This window comes from Pempheris klunzingeri, chromosome 15, assembly GCF_042242105.1.
Source record: "Pempheris klunzingeri isolate RE-2024b chromosome 15, fPemKlu1.hap1, whole genome shotgun sequence".
NCBI classification, from domain to species: domain Eukaryota; kingdom Metazoa; phylum Chordata; class Actinopteri; order Acropomatiformes; family Pempheridae; genus Pempheris; species Pempheris klunzingeri.
The window spans coordinates 1,839,125-1,862,171 of NC_092026.1; the positions used below are offsets into that span (position 1 = coordinate 1,839,125).

The 23,047-nt window shown below is 43.3% G+C and overlaps 1 protein-coding gene across 1 annotated transcript in view; it reads left to right on the top strand.

Moving 5' to 3' along the window:
- The window catches only part of kcnq3 (potassium voltage-gated channel, KQT-like subfamily, member 3), a 96,281-nt gene that overhangs the window by 70,607 nt on the left and 2,627 nt on the right, over positions 1 to 23,047 (top strand). The window contains exons 2-11 of the mRNA XM_070844804.1: positions 10,298 to 10,388; positions 10,889 to 11,015; positions 11,957 to 12,129; positions 13,505 to 13,678; positions 15,288 to 15,398; positions 16,060 to 16,155; positions 16,284 to 16,378; positions 17,241 to 17,267; positions 21,535 to 21,734; positions 21,836 to 21,941. Of these exons, the coding sequence (XP_070700905.1) occupies positions 10,298 to 10,388; positions 10,889 to 11,015; positions 11,957 to 12,129; positions 13,505 to 13,678; positions 15,288 to 15,398; positions 16,060 to 16,155; positions 16,284 to 16,378; positions 17,241 to 17,267; positions 21,535 to 21,734; positions 21,836 to 21,941 (1,200 nt within the window). The remainder of the gene's footprint in view (positions 1 to 10,297; positions 10,389 to 10,888; positions 11,016 to 11,956; positions 12,130 to 13,504; positions 13,679 to 15,287; positions 15,399 to 16,059; positions 16,156 to 16,283; positions 16,379 to 17,240; positions 17,268 to 21,534; positions 21,735 to 21,835; positions 21,942 to 23,047) is intronic.

A 23,047-nucleotide genomic window follows, 5' to 3' on the forward strand; every position in this document is an offset into this window, starting at 1 on the left:
ACAAAAACGTGAAATAAAAAGTGCAAATCGTAGCTGAATTGTTTTATTTTCCATGTCTAAAAGATTTGGCCACATCTCCATAAACTGGATGAAAATGTGAAGTATGATGTAGCTGCCATGGTGCACCACACACACACACACACACACACACACACACTCTTCCAGGGGTCAGGATATTCCCGGTCAAACAGCTTCTGCATAATCAGCAAATCCCAAATCACAGCCTGAAAATCCTTTTCTCCTCTCCCACCGCGGAGCTGCCCAGCATGGGAGTGTGTGTGTGGATCGCCTGAGGGCAAATCCATCACTCCCAACACCGTCTCCCACCAGGATCGCTGCGAACGCCGGCAAATGTGACCTCCCGAGGAGGCTGAGCGGCGGCGTTGGGGTCAGCAGAGCGTCCCATGAGGAGGAGCTCAGGGCCGATTACAGACAGGTTCCTGACAGACAGGTTCCTGACAGACAGGTTCCTCTGAGCTGCAGCCGCCCCGACGTTAACACACGAGGAAATAACCCCACTGTCGAGGCGTCAAGGAAAGGTAGAGGCCAGAGAGGGCGGCCGGCCTCATGGAGTATCCCAGAATGCATTTGGCGTCCAGCAGCGGTGAAGGTGGAGAACTGGAGCCCTTCTCACGGTCACTTTCCAACATTTGGTCGTTGCGTCAAAATAGTTTGAAAAATGGTGTGTGTGCCATTTTCAAAGGGGCCCGTTGTTACATTAAACACCACAGAAGAAGTCTTTTCTCATAGTTTTAGGACTTGTACACACTCCTGGGACACATATTCAGGTTGTAAAGACATTAAAAAGTGCATTTTGCATAATAATCTGTCCCCTTTAAGCTGTGATTTATGTGGCCGTAATGTGTTTTGAGGTCATCGGTAAATCAGATCAGTTCAGGTTGAACTAAAGCTGCCAGAATCTGGAGCTCACAGGGGGGACGATGGTTTTATTTCACTTTTACATCAGTCAGATTTTTTTCCCCTGACATATTTAAGATGCAGATGTTGGATTTATTCCACTATGCAAAACTCTCTGTAACATCTCAGTGAATCAGAACACCGCAGCTGTCAGACTGCAGCGAACATCCAGGCCTGATCGGCTTTACTCCAACACGTCCGGCTGCCTCCGAACCGTCTCCTCAGAGGGCTGAATAAAGATCGCCGCCTCTCATCTCGTCCTTGCGACTGCAGTCATTAACGCCGCGCTGCTGCTGCTGTCCTTTCCCACCAGTGTTTGCATATCGCCGAGCAAATTAACTGTCAGAATTGCATCGTCTGCACTCTCTTTATTGAATCTCGCCGGCAAATTGGTTGTTAGGAATCCTCAGGGGCGGCGTGAGCACCGGGGGAGCCCGGCTAGGGCCGAGCCTCCGCTGGGCCGATGGATATAAAGTGGATTAACGGAGGCGGTACAGGTGGGCCGCTGTCATCGTCGCTGACACATGACCTTTAATGAAAAACATCCACCAGAGCTCAAGTGTAAATAATCAGTTCAATGGAACTAATAGACTGGAGTGTTTCTTTCTCAGCGTCAGGCTTTCAGTCAGAAGAACATGATCAGAACATTTTAAAGGATAAACTGAAGGAAATTATGTTTCAACCAGCTGAAGCTCAGAGGAGCTCGTTCTTTTCCAAACTGCTGCCTCTTTTACGTCTGCTGCTCATTTTAAGGTTTTAGTCCAAAGACACAGACCTGCAGGGGGCGCTGTTTGTATGTTCCCCTTTAAATAAACACTGTAACAGACAGAGGAAGCTCAGTTAGTCAGTGTGTTAGTGTGTAGTGGAGGTCTATAGTGTGTGTGTGCTAGTTAGTCAGTGTGTCAGTGTGTAGTGGAGGTCTATAGTGTGTGTGTGCTAGTTAGTCAGTGTGTCAGTGTGTAGTGGAGGTCTATAGTGTGTGTGTGCTAGTTAGTCAGTGTGTTAGTGTGTAGTGGAGGTCTATAGTGTGTGTGTGCTAGTTAGTCAGTGTGTTAGTGTGTAGTGGAGGTCTATAGTGTGTGTGTGCTAGTTAGTCAGTGTGTCAGTGTGTAGTGGAGGTCTATAGTGTGTGTGTGCTAGTTAGTCAGTGTGTTAGTGTGTAGTGGAGGTCTATAGTGTGTGTGTGCTAGTTAGTCAGTGTGTCAGTGTGTAGTGGAGGTCTATAGTGTGTGTGTGTGTGCTAGTTAGTCAGTGTGTCAGTGTGTAGTGGAGGTCTATAGTGTGTGTGTGTTAGTTAGTCAGTGTGTCAGTGTGTAGTGGAGGTCTATAGTGTGTGTGTGTGTGCTAGTTAGTCAGTGTGTCAGTGTGTAGTGGAGGTCTATAGTGTGTGTGTGTTAGTTAGTCAGTGTGTCAGTGTGTAGTGGAGGTCTATAGTGTGTGTGTGTTAGTTAGTCAGTGTGTCAGTGTGTAGTGGAGGTCTATAGTGTGTGTGTGTGTGCTAGTTAGTCAGTGTGTCAGTGTGTAGTGGAGGTCTATAGTGTGTGTGTGTTAGTTAGTCAGTGTGTTAGTGTGTAGTGGAGGTCTATAGTGTGTGTGTGTGCTAGTTAGTCAGTGTGTCAGTGTGTAGTGGAGGTCTATAGTGTGTGTGTGCTAGTTAGTCAGTGTGTCAGTGTGTAGTGGAGGTCTATAGTGTGTGTGTGTTAGTTAGTCAGTGTGTTAGTGTGTAGTGGAGGTCTATAGTGTGTGTGTGCTAGTTAGTCAGTGTGTCAGTGTGTAGTGGAGGTCTATAGTGTGTGTGTGCTAGTTAGTCAGTGTGTCAGTGTGTAGTGGAGGTCTATAGTGTGTGTGTGTTAGTTAGTCAGTGTGTTAGTGTGTAGTGGAGGTCTATAGTGTGTGTGTGTGTGTTAGTTAGTCAGTGTGTCAGTGTGTAGTGGAGGTCTATAGTGTGTGTGTGCTAGTTAGTCAGTGTGTCAGTGTGTAGTGGAGGTCTATAGTGTGTGTGTGTTAGTTAGTCAGTGTGTTAGTGTGTAGTGGAGGTCTATAGTGTGTGTGTGTGCTAGTTAGTCAGTGTGTCAGTGTGTAGTGGAGGTCTATAGTGTGTGTGTGCTAGTTAGTCAGTGTGTCAGTGTGTAGTGGAGGTCTATAGTGTGTGTGTGTTAGTTAGTCAGTGTGTTAGTGTGTAGTGGAGGTCTATAGTGTGTGTGTGCTAGTTAGTCAGTGTGTCAGTGTGTAGTGGAGGTCTATAGTGTGTGTGTGCTAGTTAGTCAGTGTGTTAGTGTGTAGTGGAGGTCTATAGTGTGTGTGTGCTAGTTAGTCAGTGTGTCAGTGTGTAGTGGAGGTCTATAGTGTGTGTGTGTGCTAGTTAGTCAGTGTGTTAGTGTGTAGTGGAGGTCTATAGTGTGTGTGTGTGCTAGTTAGTCAGTGTGTTAGTGTGTAGTGGAGGTCTATAGTGTGTGTGTGCTAGTTAGTCAGTGTGTCAGTGTGTAGTGGAGGTCTATAGTGTGTGTGTGTGCTAGTTAGTCAGTGTGTTAGTGTGTAGTGGAGGTCTATAGTGTGTGTGTGTGCTAGTTAGTCAGTGTGTTAGTGTGTAGTGGAGGTCTATAGTGTGTGTGTGTTAGTTAGTCAGTGTGTTAGTGTGTAGTGGAGGTCTATAGTGTGTGTGTGTGCTAGTTAGTCAGTGTGTCAGTGTGTAGTGGAGGTCTATAGTGTGTGTGTGTGTGTGCTAGTTAGTCAGTGTGTCAGTGTGTAGTGGAGGTCTATAGTGTGTGTGTGTGTGCTAGTTAGTCAGTGTGTCAGTGTGTAGTGGAGGTCTATAGTGTGTGTGTGTGTGCTAGTTAGTCAGTGTGTCAGTGTGTAGTGGAGGTCTATAGTGTGTGTGTGTGCTAGTTAGTCAGTGTGTCAGTGTGTAGTGGAGGTCTATAGTGTGTGTGTGCTAGTTAGTCAGTGTGTCAGTGTGTAGTGGAGGTCTATAGTGTGTGTGTGCTAGTTAGTCAGTGTGTCAGTGTGTAGTGGAGGTCTATAGTGTGTGTGTGTGCTAGTTAGTCAGTGTGTTAGTGTGTAGTGGAGGTCTATAGTGTGTGTGTGTGTGTTAGTCAGTGTGTCAGTGTGTAGTGGAGGTCTATAGTGTGTGTGTGTTAGTTAGTCAGTGTGTCAGTGTGTAGTGGAGGTCTATAGTGTGTGTGTGTGTTAGTCAGTGTGTTAGTGTGTAGTGGAGGTCTATAGTGAAACAGAGAGGACGGTCGTTCCTCTGAGTTTCCTCCTGTTGTCTTTACTCTTGTTTCATCCTTTTGTGTTTTAAACCCTTTACCTTACTGTATTTCCACTGTGTGGTCTTGGTGGTTTGGTGTTCTGACTGTGCAGCACTTTGGGTCGACTGCTGTTGCTTTTAAATGTAGTTTATAGATAAATATGGATCTGATTGGAGTTTGTATGTTTAGTAGAGGCCGTGTGAATTATGGCTTATGATGCTACAGGGTTCATTTGGGTGGAAACAAACATTATTTTTGTGTATGTCGATGATTACTTGTGGTTAAGCTGTTGCCAGGCCAGTGTCTGAGCTCCACCTTCACACAGAGACATTAAATGGAAACACAGATAGCCTCTCTCTCTCTCTCTCTGAAGCCTCTGATGGCCAATCACAGCACAGCTTGGACTCTGTGCTCCATTTATTTAGCCCACAGCAGGAAGTGGAGTGTTACTGTGGTGGCGTCCGGCAGCATCACCCCCGCCTTTATATCGCTAATGTGCCGATGATGGTGGAGGAGTTGGAGGATCACTTCCTTCCAGCAACCACAGGAGTTTTACTGATTTATGTCTAATCATCTCTTTTTCTTTAACCTGTTTAAAAAGTTCCATTGTAGCTGCTGATGCTCAGATGATGAAAAGCTCTGGTTTTGGTTGAATTATGTGATTACACCTGTTTATAGCTGGGACTCTACTTCCTGTTTGAGGTTAAAGAAAAGGAAGCTCTGTTAACAGTTTCTTCTCCCGCTGCTGCTCCTCCTGATGCGTCCGCTAATGGACATCGACGTCACTCTGTGTGCCTCGTTGAAGCCGAATAGGAAGCCGACCGTGCTGCAGATCTGTATCTGTTCGATCATATTGAGTTAACATCGATCACCTCCGCTCGCTCCGGGATCATCTCTGTCCTCTGGGTGACTTTGAGGAGAAACGATCCGATTCCTTTCAGGCGTGAGGAAGTGAGCGCACGGTGCGACGACTTTTAAGAGCCAACAAAACACCCGAACAAACGCGCAGCGCTCTGGACGTCAATCAGGAGGCGTCTCAGCTCTCAGATATCACTTCCTCCTGGTGAATTATGTAAAACTCTCCAGGCTGTTTGGCCGTAAAATATTCATGTTGTTATGGTTGTGCAGCACTTCAGAAACTTCTCCGAGATGTCAACACGGCCTAATGGCAGCACAACAGGCCATGAATGATTCAGGATGTGAAACAGGTTCAGAGGAGGAGGCCAAAGGGCAGAGCTGCAGGTGGTCCGCTGGTTTTTAATGAGTTCTGGTGCACAAATTAAAGACTACAGCTGGTGTCCAGGGGAGCCGGACTGGGATCTGGTCTGGCTGCAAACCCCACAAGGAGCTCTGCCATGTGGAGGGCGGCTCAACGGCACCAGAGACTCTATAAAAGAGGTGGAGGTAGCCGCCATGACGTCACCTGTTGGTCTGCAGGCCGCTGTTTTCAAGCCTTGAGTTTGGTTTTATGATGGAGGGGCGGCTGAGTTTATTTATATGTGTAGACGTGTCTGGAGCTGAGGTTTAGACGTCAGAGTGACCAAAAGAACAAAGAAATAACAGCGTTAAGACATCTACACTGTTGCATGTGTGTCCAGTTGAGCAGGATGAGCTTCATGTCTCCTCTCCCCCCCGAGCCGGCGCCATCTTGGCTCCTGAAGCAAGGGTGGTGGGGGGGGCGGTCCGTCCTCCTGGGGAGCCAATCACATACGAGAGTCAGCAGCGGTCGGCCAGTCGTGCTTACAGAATAACGTTTACAGCAGAAAGCACAGCTGCGGTCGCCATCTTGGTTTCATGGCGCTCAACATTTTGGCTTTGGGCGGTCATTCCTCTGATTGGTTAGTGAGCAGGTAGCCCCGTCCTAATGCCCCCCCACCTTCTTCCTGGTGTATTTTCTATTTCCTATTTTCTGGCTTGTGAAGCATGAAGCCAAAAAAGTTCAACTTTCTGGGAATAAAAGTATCGGGATCCTCTGCCGAGCCGGTTTGCCCTCTGGATGAAATGATTGAATCCTTCCAGACTTTCCAAATGTTATCGGACTGAATGGATCAAATTCTGATGGTGAAACGAGTCGTTTTGGGGGGGTTGTGACTTCATCTGCTGATTTACAGACGTTTTTCTCTCTCAGTGTAAGTCTGTGGGAAGAAGTCCTTTGGGGTGGGTTCTTGTAACGTAGCTTCACTTGTAAAATATGTATTTTTCTATTAATATTTGACATGTTTGCTCGTAATACTGCATTTATTTACTCATTTGTTCCCAAATAAGATGGAAAATTCATGAAAATCCTGTTTTCTGATTGTTGAACACTTTCATCAGGTATTTCTTGCGCTGCAGGTGAAATAATCAGGCTGTCAGACTTCCCGTGCTGAACACATTATAAAACGTCAAGCCGCCATTTCCCAGAGTGCACCAGCCTCCGAGGGGCCCGAGCTGTGAGAGCAGCTGCCAAACGAGCTGAAAAAGAACAAAAAGCTTTTCCACGGAGGTGATGGTGGGGAATATTGGACACGCGGCGCCGGCTAAATGTTAATTGGAGGAGCTGCTGTTCGGTTCTGCAGCTGGTTGAGTTTATTTAGCGCGTTTCCGCATCACATACCGTAGCAGGGTGGTTAACTCTATCTGGGTGCAGGGGAATGAAAGTCACCATTTGTATGTGTGCATCCAATTAATTTCAGCTCAGAAGGGGCTAAATATAGATGTTAGGGCGTAAAAAGGGGGTTTGGCTGAGGATTAAAATGTGTGATACTCGATATTAAGCTTGATGGAGCTGAAAGACAAGTAAGCAATCACACAGACTGATATATACACACTTATACGTACTTAAATACATAAAGAGAAGCGCCGCAGCATCACCTGATGAACATATGTGACGAGCACAGGCCTGAATGTTCCCATGTTAAAGGACTTTAGCCTGTAAAGGTGATTTATGTGACTTAAAGACTTTGTCGTGATGCTGCTGCAGTACATGAAAGCACTGTTACACTCAAATTATTCAATCCTCAAACAAAAATATCTGACAGTCAGCAAAGATGGCCGACGTGTTGAAAATGAAGCTGAAATATCCAGCCGCCATCTTGCCCTCACGACGTCACTTTGAGCAAGAGTCATGTGACCAATCACAGGTTAGAGCTGGCTGTCAATCATTAAGTCCCGCCCCCTTTGTAGCACCAACTAACCAATTAAAAATTAAAAACACAGATTTACTGAGTTTAACGTAATTTCTCTTTATCATTATCTGTGGTGGGATTTGATTTATTATCCATTTATCTATTATATTATTTCATTTACATTTATATCTATATCAGGGGTCACCAACACGGTGACCGCGGGCACCAGGTCGCCCCCAAGGACCTCATGAGTCGCCCCCCGCAGGCCTGTTCTAAAAACTCACCAGTGAGCTGCGTCTAAAATTTAATTCTTTTCTGTCGCTATTCTTTTTTTTTATCACACTTGCATTTATATAGATTTGAAAATGACAATATCTTAAAAATAAAAGAATTAGTTTAGATAGTTTTAGGTGAACTCTGACCTGTTCCAGGTCAAAGGTCAAAGGTCAGTGTTTATTGTGCGCATGACAAAACTTTGGCGCTCGTGGAGACTAAGCTAGCGGGCTGAATGCGGTTTCTAACCCAAAAAACATGGCAGAAACAAGAAAGAAGGCTCATCATTTTCACAGTGAATGGGAGGAAGAGTTCTTTGTTACTACTGTGAAAGAAAACTGCGTGTGTCTCATTTGCGGGGCGACGACAAAGCGGCTCAATGTGGAGAGACGCTTCACTAGCTGGCATGCTAATTACCATGCTAACTAGCATGCTAACTGCCCACCGGGAAGCGCGCGACGGGCGGAAACAGCCCGTGAGCTGAAGGCAGCTTTGGGTAAGCAGCAGTCTGTTTTCACCAGGCCGGAGGAAAAAGTTGATTTCTCTTAAACATTACATAATTGATAACTTTTACAAACATGGTGCAGCATAGTTGATGATTTGTTAAAAGGCTCTTTGTCAGTGGGTAGATCTTTAAATGTGTAATATTGATTTTATCTGTTTCCCACCTTGTTAAGTCATTGTTGATAATTATTGTGAGAAATCACTAATGTGATCAGTATCATTAATCATTAATAATAATATATAACTAAAGGTAAACTGAACAAATTTGTCTATCTTGTCTATCTATATTAAATATATTTGTATACTTTATTACTATATTGCTATTACGATACCTATTATATCAACTACATATACTTATTTATATATAGTATAGCATAACTCATTATATGATAATAATTCATACATTATCATCACCAGTATTGTTATTTCATTTTGTATATATATATATATATGTGTGTGTGTGTGTGTATATCGGCCTGTATTTTGTATTATTTTTTATATTATATTTTTTTTATAGTGTTCTTACTGTATTCAGATGTAACTTTAATTTCCCTTCAGGGATTAATAAAGTTATCTATCTATCTGTCTGTCTGTATCTATCTTTACACTCTTTATTAAAAGTTAAAACAATCTGGATCTGATATATTATAAAGATAAACTTATGTATCCCACTTTTCTATCTGTTAACTCACTTTATTAACATTATATGTGGCCACATGTCTCCTGTGTTTGGCACAACCGTCCCGTCATCTCTGATTAATGGGTTATATTACTTTTTTTTAAAATTTGATCCTGTGATACCCCGTCCCCCAGGGAGCCGAGCACGCTTTATGAAAGATAAATGGTGTTTAATATAAAGTAACGCTGATGAATGATAGATTCTCCCTCGGCTCTGATTTTAGTCTTTAAAAAAAAAAATGGAGCAAAGAGCTTTTTCTGTCCTTTCAAACACCCAAATATCTTTTTTTTCGACAGAGTGGCAACATACAGATTTATTCAGCTGTGTCAGGAAAAAAAAAGTGTTTTTACTCTAATTTATGCGAGCTGAAGGAGATAATGGAGGAGTTGTTTCAGAAATAGATGTTCCCAGCAGAGAGGACCTTCACAGCAGAGGCGTAGCGTCCTCTAGTGGCCACATTAAGACACTGAGGCACAAACACGTCTGGTTTAGTGTATTCATGTGAAATGTCCTCTTGTTTTTGCTCCTGTATTTCCTGTCTATCATCTTTTTTTTAAAATTTAATTTAGCCTTTATTTAAGCTGGTTTGTCCCACTGAGGTCTCTTTTAAAAATAACATGAAAACACAGATCTAAGTGAGGAGAGACGCTGCAGGCAAAAACATTTGTTGGATTGTTCATGTTCTGGTCAGTTTTGAGATTTTGGGCTGTTCTTCCTCAACACGTCTTCTGTCAGACCAGTGGAAAGAAAATCTTTAATCTTTAAAGGCTAAATGAGGATTTTCTCACTCAGAGGCAGAAATCTCCTCTTCAGCAGCTCCTACAGACGCCAGACTCTCCAGTTTTATTCCTCTCTATAATCTGAAGGTTTCTGTTGAGGGAGTTTGCTCATATTTCATTCATATATCCTTAAAAAAAAGGTAAAATTGTCTCTTTTTTTTAGTGGATTTTGACAATATTTTCTGATATATGGAGTATTTAAAAACACATTTAACCTGTAAAAACCCTTTGGCTTTGGCAGGAACTGTGAACCTTTTTTATCCAAAGTTCAGATTTCTGTTCTGGAAATGTTTCCAAATTAGCACATATTTAATTAGACAAGCACTAATTTGCATATTTATGCAAATGAGGCGACACCTGCACACTCGCTTCATGCTACAAATATGTTTTTCTTAGCAACATTTCGATCCTCAGATCTTCATCTGGTCGACATGCTTAAACATTTTGTCTGTATTTTGAATGTTTCTCTCTGTGATTTTATGAATTATTGTTGATTTATAGTTCTGGTGTTCATGATGGTGAAACACACCTGTCATCGTGTCGGCCTGTTGCTGGGGATCATGTTGATGTGATTGATCAGCGGGGTGACGTTTCATGGTGACATCAGTTAATTCATCTGAACGTGATAAAGTAAAACTTCTGCACCCAGACGACCTCGATTCAACAGATTTCACCTTTTAAAACGTCCGTTGTTAACATGTTTTTCGTGTACGATCAGACGGCAGCCGAAAGCCTGAAGTCTGGCCTGTTTCTTTGTTATTGATCGTGGTTTCTTCCGTGTGTCTGCAGGTTTCTGATCGTTCTGGGCTGTTTGATTCTGGCCATACTGACGACGTTCAAGGAGCACGAGAAGGTGTCGGCACACTGGCTGGTTATACTGGTGAGATCACTGAACCCTTGTTGCCTTACAGAGGACTTATTATTATTATTATATTTCCAGTTTTCCTCCTTTATTTCTCCTTAAGAAGCTTAAACATTCCCCCCAGGTCTCGTCAACATGTGTTAAATAGTATGAATTTATTATATTTTCTATTATATTGTACAGAAAATAGTAGTTGTGGGGATAAAAGCAGCATTTTTTTAGATGATGATTTTCCAGTTTATCGTAAAATACTTCTGATCTTGAGATAAGATGGTTCAGAGTTGTCGGAGTAAAGATGGTAAAAATCCTTCTTACTTTAAAGCGTGAAGAAGAACTGTTGTTTAGTTAAAATAAACTGAGCTTGTGCAGCACCTCTCTTACCTGGAAGTGTTTAAGACAGTCAGAGAAATAAACATGTTCAAATGTGAATTATACAAATGAACAATAAACAGAAAACCTTCAGTAAGATTCACCAGAAGACTTTTCTCCCCTCGCTGCTCTCTGATCTCCCCATGCAGGAAACCTTCGCCATCTTCATCTTCGGAGCAGAGTTTGCGTTGAGGATCTGGGCGGCCGGATGCTGCTGTCGCTACAAAGGATGGAGGGGGAGGCTGAAGTTCGCTCGCAAACCTCTGTGCATCTTGGGTAAAATACTTTGAACATAAAACTGTCCTTCGAATATGCAGAGAATCGGCTTCAGCGGCTTCTGTTAGCTTCTGTTTGTGACCTCTGGAGGAACCAGTAAAAGAAAACGTTGAGCTGTGATGTTTATCGGCTGCAGGAGCCTCAGAAACACACAGAAGCAGCACGAGGCTGAAAATCTGGATGTTTACTGACGGATAATTAACACAGAGACGTATGTAGCTGTAGTAAGAAAGAAGAGAAACAAGAAAACTGATAATAATCCTGTAAGAACTAAATGAAACAGGCTGATAAAGACGAATAAAAGGAGAGAAAAACAAAGTAAAAACTATAATACACCTGATTTTTTTGTTGTTTTGCTGTTAAACAGGCTGTTTTTTAATTTTTTTAAATCTAATTTTGTTTGTTTTCTTTCTTTTTTAAATTTATTTAGTATTCATTTGCTTATTTTATTTCTATTTTTTTCTTTTCATTTTCAAGTTTATTTTTATTTTATTGATTTACTTTTATTTTTTTACTTTTTACTAAATTTGTATCTTTTCAGTCTATTTTTTTATACTCTCTTTCTAAATTTTTCTTATTTCTGAGCTGCAGCAACAAGTGAATTCCCCCGATGCAAAAGTTTATCTTATCTCATCTTAGCTGATCTCACCTGATCTCACCTGATCTCACCTGATCTTATCTTACCTGGGTTTGCTTTAACTCTGATGTATCTAATCTGATGCAAACCTCCACTAAACTGCTCTCGATGTGCTGCAGCTAAATCTTATTAACAGCGTTTCACCGTCGTCTTTTGTGTTCGTCTCGTTAGGATTTAATTCCGTCGCTCTCCATCGCAGCTCTTCATCCTTCACAAAGACTTAATAGCTGCGCCGGGTCAGACTCATTAATCAAAGCCTCACACGGAGACTCTGTTATGAGCCCCCCCGTCTCCTCTGTCCCAGACATCTTCGTGCTGATTGCCTCGGTGCCGGTGGTGGCGGTGCGTAACCAGGGTAACGTGTTGGCCACGTCCCTGCGCAGCCTGCGCTTCCTGCAGATCCTGCGGATGCTGCGCATGGACCGGAGAGGAGGAACCTGGAAACTGCTGGGGTCGGCCATCTACGCACACAGTAAGGTAGGAACGGACCCCCCCGCCCCCTCTGTTTGGTGTGACGGAGCATCGTCCCACCAGAGGGAGATATTCTAGGTCTCCTAAAGTCTGCACAACAGACTGAGTATCTCAACTATTTCTCATCTACGATTCAAAATCAGTTTCAGAACATCTGGACAAAGTTTGACTGGATGGAAAAACTGATCAGCTGAAACAGTTTAAAGTGCAGATAAACAGAACATGGCAGTAAAAGGAGCTGAAAAGGTATTTGAGGTGTAACTTGAGAAATAATGACTGAAAGTAGCTGAAGTGTCAGAGGGAGTGTAAGCACTGAAATATTACTGTATGTGTGAATTTATAGATTTATATAAATGTGAATATGTTAGGATGGATATGGACAGCAGGCTAAAGGCTAAACATCTGTGTAAAGGAAGAGGAGAGCCGGATCAGAGCTAAGCTAATTGCTCCTTGCTAACGTCCAATATTCAAGAGAGTTTGGGACAAAGTCTCCTCACAGAAGTGTGGTATAAACATGAAGAATAGAAATGATGTAGAACCTTATGTGAAGTATGATTTAATCAATCAATCAAACATCTCAACGACAAAGCAACAAAAAGATTAGAGCTTGTACCATTAAGGCTTCATCCTCGCCGCAGGGTTTGAGTCCGGCCTGTGACACTTTGCTGCACATCTGTGTTTCCTGTCCCATCAAATATAGAATTAAAATACAAAACCAAACATCCAAAAACAGGAAACAAAACTAAACATCCAGAAATGCATCGACATCGACAGTAAAGAACTGAATTATTGTCGTATCAGCTGCTGATAGCTGAGACGCCGTGTGGAGTTAAAGTGAATGAAATTTATGGGAATTTTGCAGCCATTTACATGAATGTTGTAGCAGAAGATGAACTGATTTCTATCAGTCTTATTGATCTGCAGACTAATCTGTGTGTGTTAAGTTCATGCTGTGAATGCTGTGGAGGCTGAGTTACATGTTGGACACTTCTGAAACTATATCTTGATGGAAAAAGAGTATTTATTACCTCCTTACAGCTCACACACACACACCAGGGAGGTACATTTTTCAAATCAGAGAAAAGTTCTTCATGTCTGCAGAGAAAGACAAAGAGCCTGTAAAGACTGAGAAGTTACATTGGTTGGTTCTGGTTAGTTCAGCTTCCAAACAACACGTGAAACATCTGAGCGATAATTCATGCAGAATGGACATTAATGAATCGGCTAATGTGAAACCGTGTGTGTGTGTGTGTGTGTGTGTGTGTGTGTGTGTGTGTGTGTGTGTGTGTGTGTGTGTGTGTGTGTGTGTGTGTGTGCGTGTGCGTGTGCGTGTGCGTGTGCGTGTGCGTGTGCGTGTGCGTGTGTGTGTGTGCGTGTGCAGGAGCTGATCACAGCCTGGTACATCGGCTTCCTGTCTCTGATCCTGGCGTCCTTCCTGGTCTACCTGGTGGAGAAGGACGACGTCTCCATGGACGTGTCCGACCACGAAAACCCCACCGCTCAGCCCAAACCGCAGGACTTCGACACGTACGCCGACGCTCTGTGGTGGGGGCTGGTACGTCCGCTTCCTCATCCAGACACAGCTTTTAAATAAAGCTCCATTATTCTGTTTTAATGTGAAGTCCTTAAATGCATCGTCAGGAAAGACTTCCTGCAGGATCTCTGACAAACACGATCTCAGATAAAAGTAGTCGGACCGTTAAGAGATCATTTTGGATTTCCAAGATGAAAGGGGTTCGTTTAGGAAAAAGTTCCTCTAAAATCAAAGTAAACTCACACATTTATGAGAAAATTCTAATATTCTCCAAGATTGTAAAGTCCTAAACCAATAAATTCTCCCTGAGATCAAACTCACAAATGATTTAAGACAAAAATTTAGAAAACTTGTCGATCCAATTTAATTTATGACTAATTTAAGCGATAAGATAAGATGTTAGGATGCTCCTTTATTAGTCCCTCTGCGGGGTAAATGCACAGTTCAATAAATAATACAATAGATAATGATCTAGTGGACAGAGATACACATAAAAAAAGTTAAACTAGATGAAGTATAAAAACAGGAACGATGTAAAAGGAGGGAATGTAGAAGATAAAGTGAGGAAACATTTGTTCTGAATCAATCTGTTGCACAGTTGGTGAACATTTTAGTGCCGTTATTGTCAGATTTGGTGCAGTTTGGTAATAATATCAGAATATCTGAGCTTTTTTCTCATAAATATTAGTATTTTTTGTTTTAATACACTGTTTTTTAAATTAAAGTGACTAAATCTGCCAATGAGGTGAGATTATTTTACCAATACATTTCTAGAGCTCCTTCTAACTTGATACCAGAGAGTAAACATTAACATTAAGTCTTGTATGTTGAATAAAAGACTAAATGACGGGTTAAATTATGGGTTTTTTTTGCTATGAGGTTGTATTTTCTTCCCCCGTTTGTCAGTTTGTGAGTTTGACATCCTCTCAGTCGGGTGTGGACTCGGCTGGAGCTTCGGCGCCGACAGATTGCAGTCGGCCAAAAGATCCACTGATAACATTTTGGCCGCGATTCAAATGAGCGATTTCTGCCAACAAACAATTATCAGTTTCAGGCGCTAATACTCTGCTCCGTCTAATCTTCGGGTCGTTGGGAAGCTCAGACATTCACAACGTCAAAGTCAGCTCCTGCACAACATGATGTTTTGTTGGGAAATCCAAACTGAGAGACAAAAAGTGAGCGCTGTTGGTGGAGAGCGGTGCAGTCTTGGCACAGCTTCCTGCTCTAATGAGCGACTTTTGCAGCAGCGCGGCCTCATTAAAGCGACCGTCCTTCAACCAGGAGGCCGGAGTTCAAGTTCTGTGACAGCGAGCATCTGCCCCACTGAAGCGTCCTCGAGCAGGACGCTCAATCGTGGCCGGCTGCGGGTTGTAGATGATGTTGTGACCCTTTGAAACACCGAACTGTCCTTCGGTGAATCGATACTGAGGTCACAGAGCAGCGCGGGGATCACAGACGAGTTTCTGCAGCACATTACTGCAGAGAGAAGGACACTGATTCTGAAACGCAGCCATTACTGCTGGTACAGAGAGCCGAATAATCCCTCAAACAGTCCTCGTCAGCCCCGACGTTTGACGGTAACCTTGGAAACACAGAGAGAAATACTGTAAACTTTGTGTCTCTTTTGCAGATCACGCTGACCACCATCGGTTACGGGGACAAGACCCCAAAGACGTGGGCTGGGAGACTGTTAGCTGGCACTTTTGCTCTGATCGGGGTGTCCTTCTTCGCTTTGCCTGCAGTGGGTACTCACTCCTGTACAGCACATATGAAATCCACCAGCACTGAGCTCTGAATACACGCAGACATTGTTGGTTCATTTGCTAAGAAAGTGTGATTGATGAAGAGCTAAGACTCCAAAACTTAACAAACACAAAGCTCATTTATAGTTTAGAGGATCTGTCCTGCTCTCATTGACTCTTTACAACATGTTGATTATGTGCTGATAACACTTGAATACTAATGTTGCTAACATAAAGAACATGCTGACTTTACACATGTTGTTAGCATGTTGCTAACGTCCTGATGCCGTGTTGATAACATGTTTCTATCATATTGATGCTGTGTTGTTGTCAGCGTGTGAAAAATCAACCTCTTCTTAGCACGTGTTGACGATATGTTTAAAATCACATATATTTGACCTGCTGGCTCTAAGTCCTTCAGCGACATGCTGACGCAGCAGGAAAGCAGCACCCGGATCTCCTCATCCTCGTTTTTTTGCCTCGACTGCTCCGTCTGAACCACGTCAGAGCATCAAATGACGAGCATAAAGTCTCCGCTTGTGTCTTCTGCCCTTTACGGCGGGAAATTAACACGTTGAACCTCGACAGATGAGACCATAAGAAGCTTAATTTAAACCCCTGGTGGTATTTATGCTCAGCCGTGATGTTTTGTGGCTGCAGGGGATCCTGGGATCAGGCCTGGCTCTGAAGGTCCAGGAGCAGCACAGACAGAAGCACTTTGAGAAGCGCCGACATCCAGCCGCCGGGCTCATCCAGGTGAGACGCCACCCGACATCATCGGCGACCTTCTCACATGACCACAGCCGTGCTCCTAGTGTCAATCTGAAACATGGACAAGTGTCCACTTTAACATTATTTACTGTTCTTTCTCTGCTTATTTCAAGTCTGCCTGGCGATATTATTCCACCAATCCAATCAGGGAAGACCTCATTGCCACGTGGAGATTTTATGAAACTATCATCTCTCTTCCCTGTTTCAGGTAAGTGACATGAAACGTTAAAAAGAAGTTTCTGCTCCTCCAAACACTCCTGTGCATGAACACAAAATACATGAATTGTGGTGTTTTTATTGTTTTGTTTTGTAGATGTTGGTCTGCACGCACCCAGTTTGGAGAAGCTGTAACGCTGAGCCTTGTGCTGCTGTGGACGAGAGGGGGGGGGGGGGGGGGGGGGGGGGGCAGGAAAATATAAAAAGACCTACGTTAAACATCAGTTTAAATGCACTCTATATTTAGTCATACAGCTGTTTTGATGGGGAATAGAAGCCGTTCTCTCTTTCTCTTTGGTCACTTCAAGGCCACCAGACTCCACTGACAAAAACAGCAATTTTACATACCAGAATACGAGAGTTGCTGGTCTTCTGCCGCCTCGATCAATGAGGCTAACATGTTACTTCGGGCCCAAACTAACCATTTAAAACACCAAAGTCACACAATAATGCAAAACAAACTAAGTGATTGAGGCAGCGGTAGTCCAGCAGCTCCTGTGTCCTCTGAGGTAAAATCGCTGTTTTTGTCAATGGAGTCTGGCAACTTTGAAGAGAGCAACGTTAGAGAGGGAAAAGACATCTGCCGACTCTGTAAAGCTGTCAAATAATTCTAAATATAACATATACTTAAGCTGATGTTGATTCTTTTAGGCGGGCCCCTTTATAGGAGGCTAAAATCTGTTTTCCTGCCGCCTCCGTTCACAGCTTAGCGTCCGTCCCTGCTTCTCCTAACTGGCCGACTATGGATATGAACCTCACACAACCACACTTCCAAAAAAATCTGAGCTATCTCTTTAAACTCTGTCGTGCAAACGTGTTAACTTTGTCCTTTCTGTGTCTCTCTGCGTCCAAAGGAAGGATCACTTGGAGGTCATGGCGAGGTAGGTCACTGTTGTTTAAATCACACAGCGCCCTTCTGATGGCGCTTTAATTAGCCCTACACGCTGCAAAGACTAATGATGGTTTCCTAGAATATCCCCATGTCCGCTTTTAAATAGCTTCCTATAATAATTCACACGTCATATAAACCTCTGGGCTGATGGTAAATATGTGAATTGTGATATAACGCTCCAGCTCGTCTCGCTCTTTAATAGCGCTGCCTTCCACATCAGCTACTTTGAAGACATTTAAGCAAAGAGATTTTTTTTTAGAAACCTATTAGTGAGTCCATTAGTTATGTTTCAATAATGAATGACACTTAAGATCGAGTAATTAGGGGCTGAGATGGGGTCTCTGGGTTTGATGATTTCCTTTTTTCTGCGCTGTGCTGAGGGATATTAACGAGTCTCTACATCAACACGTCACTGAAATGCCTCACTGAGGATGTTTGATTGGTAAAATGAATCCATCTCGTCCTCATAAGCTGCTGAAATGTTGCCATAAGTCTCCTGCAGTAATCAATACTCGGTCATATTTGGTTGCAGTACGTCTGCCCGCATATTTCAGACAGTTAACAGTTATGTTCTTTTCTCTTTAAATCCAGCAGTGAGAGGAGGCGGCCATTTTTACTGAATGTAATGTGGACCTGGGACTCTTTAAAACTTATCTGCTGAGAAGTGTGTAGTGGAGGTCTATAGTGTGTGTGTGTGTGTGTGTGTGTGTGTGTGTGTGTGTGCTAGTTAGTCAGTGTGTCAGTGTGTAGTGGAGGTCTATGGAGGTCACAATGAGGACAATAAGCAGAAACACCAATGGAGGCTCTGGGGAAATGTTTCTGTTCTATCAAATCTCCGTTGCTCTTTTAACCTTTTAGCTGAGGTTGGACAGATTTCAGGGACATGAAGCATCTGAAGATCCTCCAAGAGATGACGTCAGAGGAGCGTTAAGTTTAAAGCATTAAACAGTAAGAAACAAATGGAAAGCAGAAGAACTGCAGCATCTGGACACAGAAGCACCAGCGTAACCAACCACAACAAAACTGTGGAAACTAAATATAAAGGAAAACAGCGGTATGGCCCTTTAAAGCTCTTTGTACACTACCCATGTCACACAAACCGCCGTGATGATGGTGACCTCCGTCCGTGTGGAGCTGTTCGACTCTCCGGGTCGTAACGTAGCCTCGTTCTGCTCCGACGCCTCCTGGCCTTCACCGCGCCGCCGTGTTCAGCACGCCAGATTAAGTTACTGCCACTAAAAGCTACAACAGGAGCCCTGATACACACACCGATAGAGAGGAGGGCAATACTGTTTGTTTTAAAGGGTCAGTTCACCCAAATTACCAAAAAAAAACACCCACAGTTTTGTTTTTATTTGTCCAGGTTTTGAGATTTCTGCTTCCAGTGCAGCACAAAGGTCGGAAATGACCTTTAGTTTGTGAGGACCTAAAAGTTGCTGCATGCACTTTATTCTAATATCTCTGTTTTATATTTACCTTTTTTTTGTTTGCCCAGATGAAAACTAGCATTTTGGCTAATTCTGGCAGATTAATGTGCACTGTGCCTGATAAATAAACTAATAAATAAGATAAAATAAATCATGGTGCTTCATGCCGAGGCCAAAAATAGAGGAGAGAGGTAGAGGTGGGGAAAGAGAGAGAGAGAAACAAACCAACAAAGCGAAAGAAAGAAGGGACTCAGATGGTAGAGGGAGCCTGGAGGACGGAGAGATGGAAGAACGGAGTCAGAAAATAGAGACTCAGAGAGTTTTTGGTCCCTCGTAGGATCAGCGGCTGGGAAATTAGCAGTCTGACATTATCTTGTTGCTCTGAGCGAAGAGGTGGACGACGGCCAGAAACTACAACAGAGCTGCCATGTTCAACGAGAGGGCGATAAGCCACTCAGAGTGTGTGTGTGTGTGTGTGTGTGTGTGTGTGTTTCACAGCACTGAGCGATATTAGACCTTTTATCTGAGTCACCCAGTGGCATTGTGTGGTCCATTCAACACAACACTGAGAGAAAATTATACCCCATCTGAGTAGCAAGAGTGTGTGTGTGTGTGTGTGTGTGTGTGTGTGTGTGTGTGTGTGTAGGATCTTTATTTTCAGTGCAGACCACCAATAACAGTCTCTAAGAAGCTTGTGTGTACTTAACGGTCATGTAAGAGGTTTTCATTTAGTGGATTATTAATTTATTAGTATCAATCAATCAATCACTCTCGTTGTGTTATCTCGACGCTGAGCAGGTCTAGACCAAACTCTTTAATTAAGAGAGAGAGACCCAAAGATTCAGGAATTCAACATTAAGGATTCAAGAATGAGCAGCATCAGATATTATATTAGGACACAGTGGCAGGAAGAACTCCCCTTTAACGGGAAGAAACCTGGAACAGAACCAGGATCAGAGGGGGTCTGAGGGTCCGTGAAGCCTGTGAACTCAGTATTCAATTGTATTATATATTTTTATATTATATATAGTTTTTTTGTGTACAGGAATGTAGGAGAAAATGTCCAAAAGCAAGAGAGGAAAAAGGGAAAACTCTTTAAAACCTTTATTGTAAATCTAAAGTTTGGGTCCTCAGACCTTCATCAGGTAGCACAGAGGAACACATCACAGGCGGTAGTAGACAGAGCCAACACCTGCTCAGGTGAGGCCAATCAAAGAAATAAGATAGGAAAATAGTTGTGATGGATAACAATAGCGCTGAACACCCAGCACACTAATAATAATAATAATAATAATAACTAATTTTAATTAAAGAGAAGGAAGGACTTGAAACTTTATAACAGTTTCAAGTGCAATAAGAGTAAAAACTGCTTAGTAACGTCCGAAATCTGCACATGTAATTAGCTATTTTAGTATTTTGAAGGTTGCTGTGTTGTGTTATTGGTTTCTTTATATTGTAACAACAGGAAACGTCTTTGTATGTTTGTTTTTGTGCCCCTGACTGCGACTGTAGTTTCCCATTTGGGGTAATTAAGTGACTGAGCTGAGTCCTTTAATGTCGTCACTGCAGGTTTGTGCAGTAAACCAATATTTATAGATATATGTGTGTGTGTGTTTTGGGAAGCCAGAGCTGTGGGAGATAAGGAGCATTATTTTTTCCTGTTGTGTTTCCTCGTTTACAGCGAGCCACGGGATAATCAGGTGTAATTTTCTGCTCTTTATTCGCGGGAGAAGCAGTCAGAAAGAGATTCCCTCTTCCTTTAAAGCTTCCCATTCTGCAGCCTCTCAGCGCCGTAATCTGCCGTCCCCTTTCTGCCCCGAGGCCACATAGAGGCTCATATTGTGTGTCCGCTGTGGGAGCAAAGTCGCTGAGAACGCTCCACGTTTCAGAGGCCCCGTTCGGGCTGTCGTCGGCTCCGGTTACCCCGCCTCTCTGCCTCTTCCAAGGCACACAGGAGTCTTATTTTACCCAGGGAGCTCCTGTCTTTGTGCTGCCAAATATTGTCAGCCGCTGGACAATAAAGGAGACCAATCCTGCAGCTCTTTGAGGCTTCCTTCTGCCAGGAGAGCAGCATTGTTACGCCGAGGCAGCAGACCCTGAAGACTTTGACTCCTCTGTGAGAGCAAAGTCAGAGTCGAGGAAACTGTAGCTGAGACCAGAAGTTGTAGAGCATGCTGGTGTCCGTTGGTTCGGCCACAGAAGGCAGGAGCCGGCCTGAGGGTCTTAAATCGGTAGAAATTGTGTTAAAAAATGTTTTTTAGATGACAGATATTTTTCCAGATTGAAGTGTTTTAGGCCTACGACCACTTGGAGTGGACGTAAACATTTCCTGGTTAAATAAAAGTTGAATACAAATATCATTTTTTGGGGGTATTTTCTACGTACAATAAAATGTTATGCCACAATGATAGCAAAAAGTTACCTATTCAAAGTATTTGTGATGAATAATAAATAATTTGTCACGTTCTCCTGGAAAATGTTAAGGTGTGATAAACATGCTGAAAAACAACAAAAGTATTTTTTGAATATGGATTAGTCAGTGGCTACAGTGGCTAGGCTAACACTAGCCAAGTTAGCTAAGGTTAGCTCTAATATTAGCTTCAGCACGAATATGTAAAATGATTGTTTCAAAAGAATGGCACCTGAAAGATACAGAGGAAGATACAGCACATTGGTGTGACTATCTGATGACGGGCGACCGCTTTGAAGCAGGACCGAAAACACAAACTGGCTCCGTCTGTATTTCCACAGAAAATAAAGTGAATAGTTTTGTTAATCACGTCCTCATCCTCCACACTGTACGTCTCCTCTCTGTTCCTTCCATTTCAGCCAAAAACTGAGTTTACTTGAGCGTGTTCGCCTTCCCAATGCGCGGCCGTCGGTCGGGTCGACCAAGAAGCTCACAGGGAACGCCGACTCCATCGAGGAAAGTCCCTCCAAGGAGCCCAAACCCGCCGGCTTCAGCAACCGGGAACGCTTCCGCACCGCCTTCCGCATGAAGGCCTACACGCTCCGCCAGAGCTCCGAAGGTATGAAAACATGGGTTTGGTCTGTGGGGCTCAGGGCACAGGTGTACGGGCTCTAACTGCGTCTGGGTCGCCACTCTTACGGTTGTGTTTTTCGTTGTCAGACGCCGGCGCCCTGGCAGACCCAGCCTTAGAGGAGCGGGGCTTCCCCCCGGACATCCTCATGGAGGAGATGATCCCCACTCTGAAACTGGTCATCAGGGCCGTCAGGTCAGGAACTTTAAATGTCCACTTCACGCTGGTCTGGTCTATTTGTAGAGCGTCATTGTAGTCATTTTGACGTTTTTACATCACATCATTCACGAGTCATTCACACAGGAGGAATCGAAGCTGAAGGAGACTATTTTTTCTCACACTGAAGCATAACTATGAAAGAATAGTCTCCTCCTGTTGGGGTTCGGTGTTTTGCCCATGAACGCTTCAACATGCTGACTTAGAGGAGCCGGATATCGAACCGCCGACCTTCCTATTGATGGACGACCCGCTCTACCTCCGAACCACAGCCACCCTTAAAAAAAAAAAAAGCTTTTTGAGGTTTTTTGGTCCATGAATCAACATCGATTGAAAGTGAAATGTGATATTTAAGAAGAAAATTATACTTTTATAGGACTGGATAGTGTGATTCTTACAGAATCTGTTCTTGTAGCTGAAACTAAATGCAATAGAAATCCAGGAAGCACTCAGAAACCTCTTAGCGGCTGAAAATGTTGTTGTACTGAACCCCAGGTTTGTTTTTCTTGCTGCGGTGATGTAGAAGTGTACTCCAGGTGATCACGGTGTCAAGTTAAAGGCACCCTGTGGGTTTTTCATCACTGGCAACATCACTGTTTTTAAGAATAAATACAAGTGTGTTGGAAGAACTTCACCCTAGATGGTGTTTTCCTAAAGCTCCGTTTTCAGAGAGCCAGAACTCAATTTTCCACCGTTTTTTGTGTTTACAAGAGGCGAAAGCGCAGAAAAAATACAATTCCAAAAATATCTGTAAATGTATGAACAGGGCCTGTCTGTACATATCTGTTCGTTTCTGAATACGCCTACTGAAGTGATCATGTGACTGGTTTTTGTCTGTGAAATAAGTGAAAATAAGTTTTCACAATGCCAACAAAACCCTAAAGCTCCACAAAAAATCAGTTCGTCTTGGTCTTCATATCAACCTGCTCAAAAACAGCCAGTACAGGACAGAAAGCAGCACCTTCATGGTCATTTAAATCAGGATACACAGTCAGGTATTCAGTGGAAACCAGAGAGCCTCGGCAGGACTCACTCATGCTCACAGCGTGCTGGTAAACCTATAGGCCACACAGCTGACATAATGC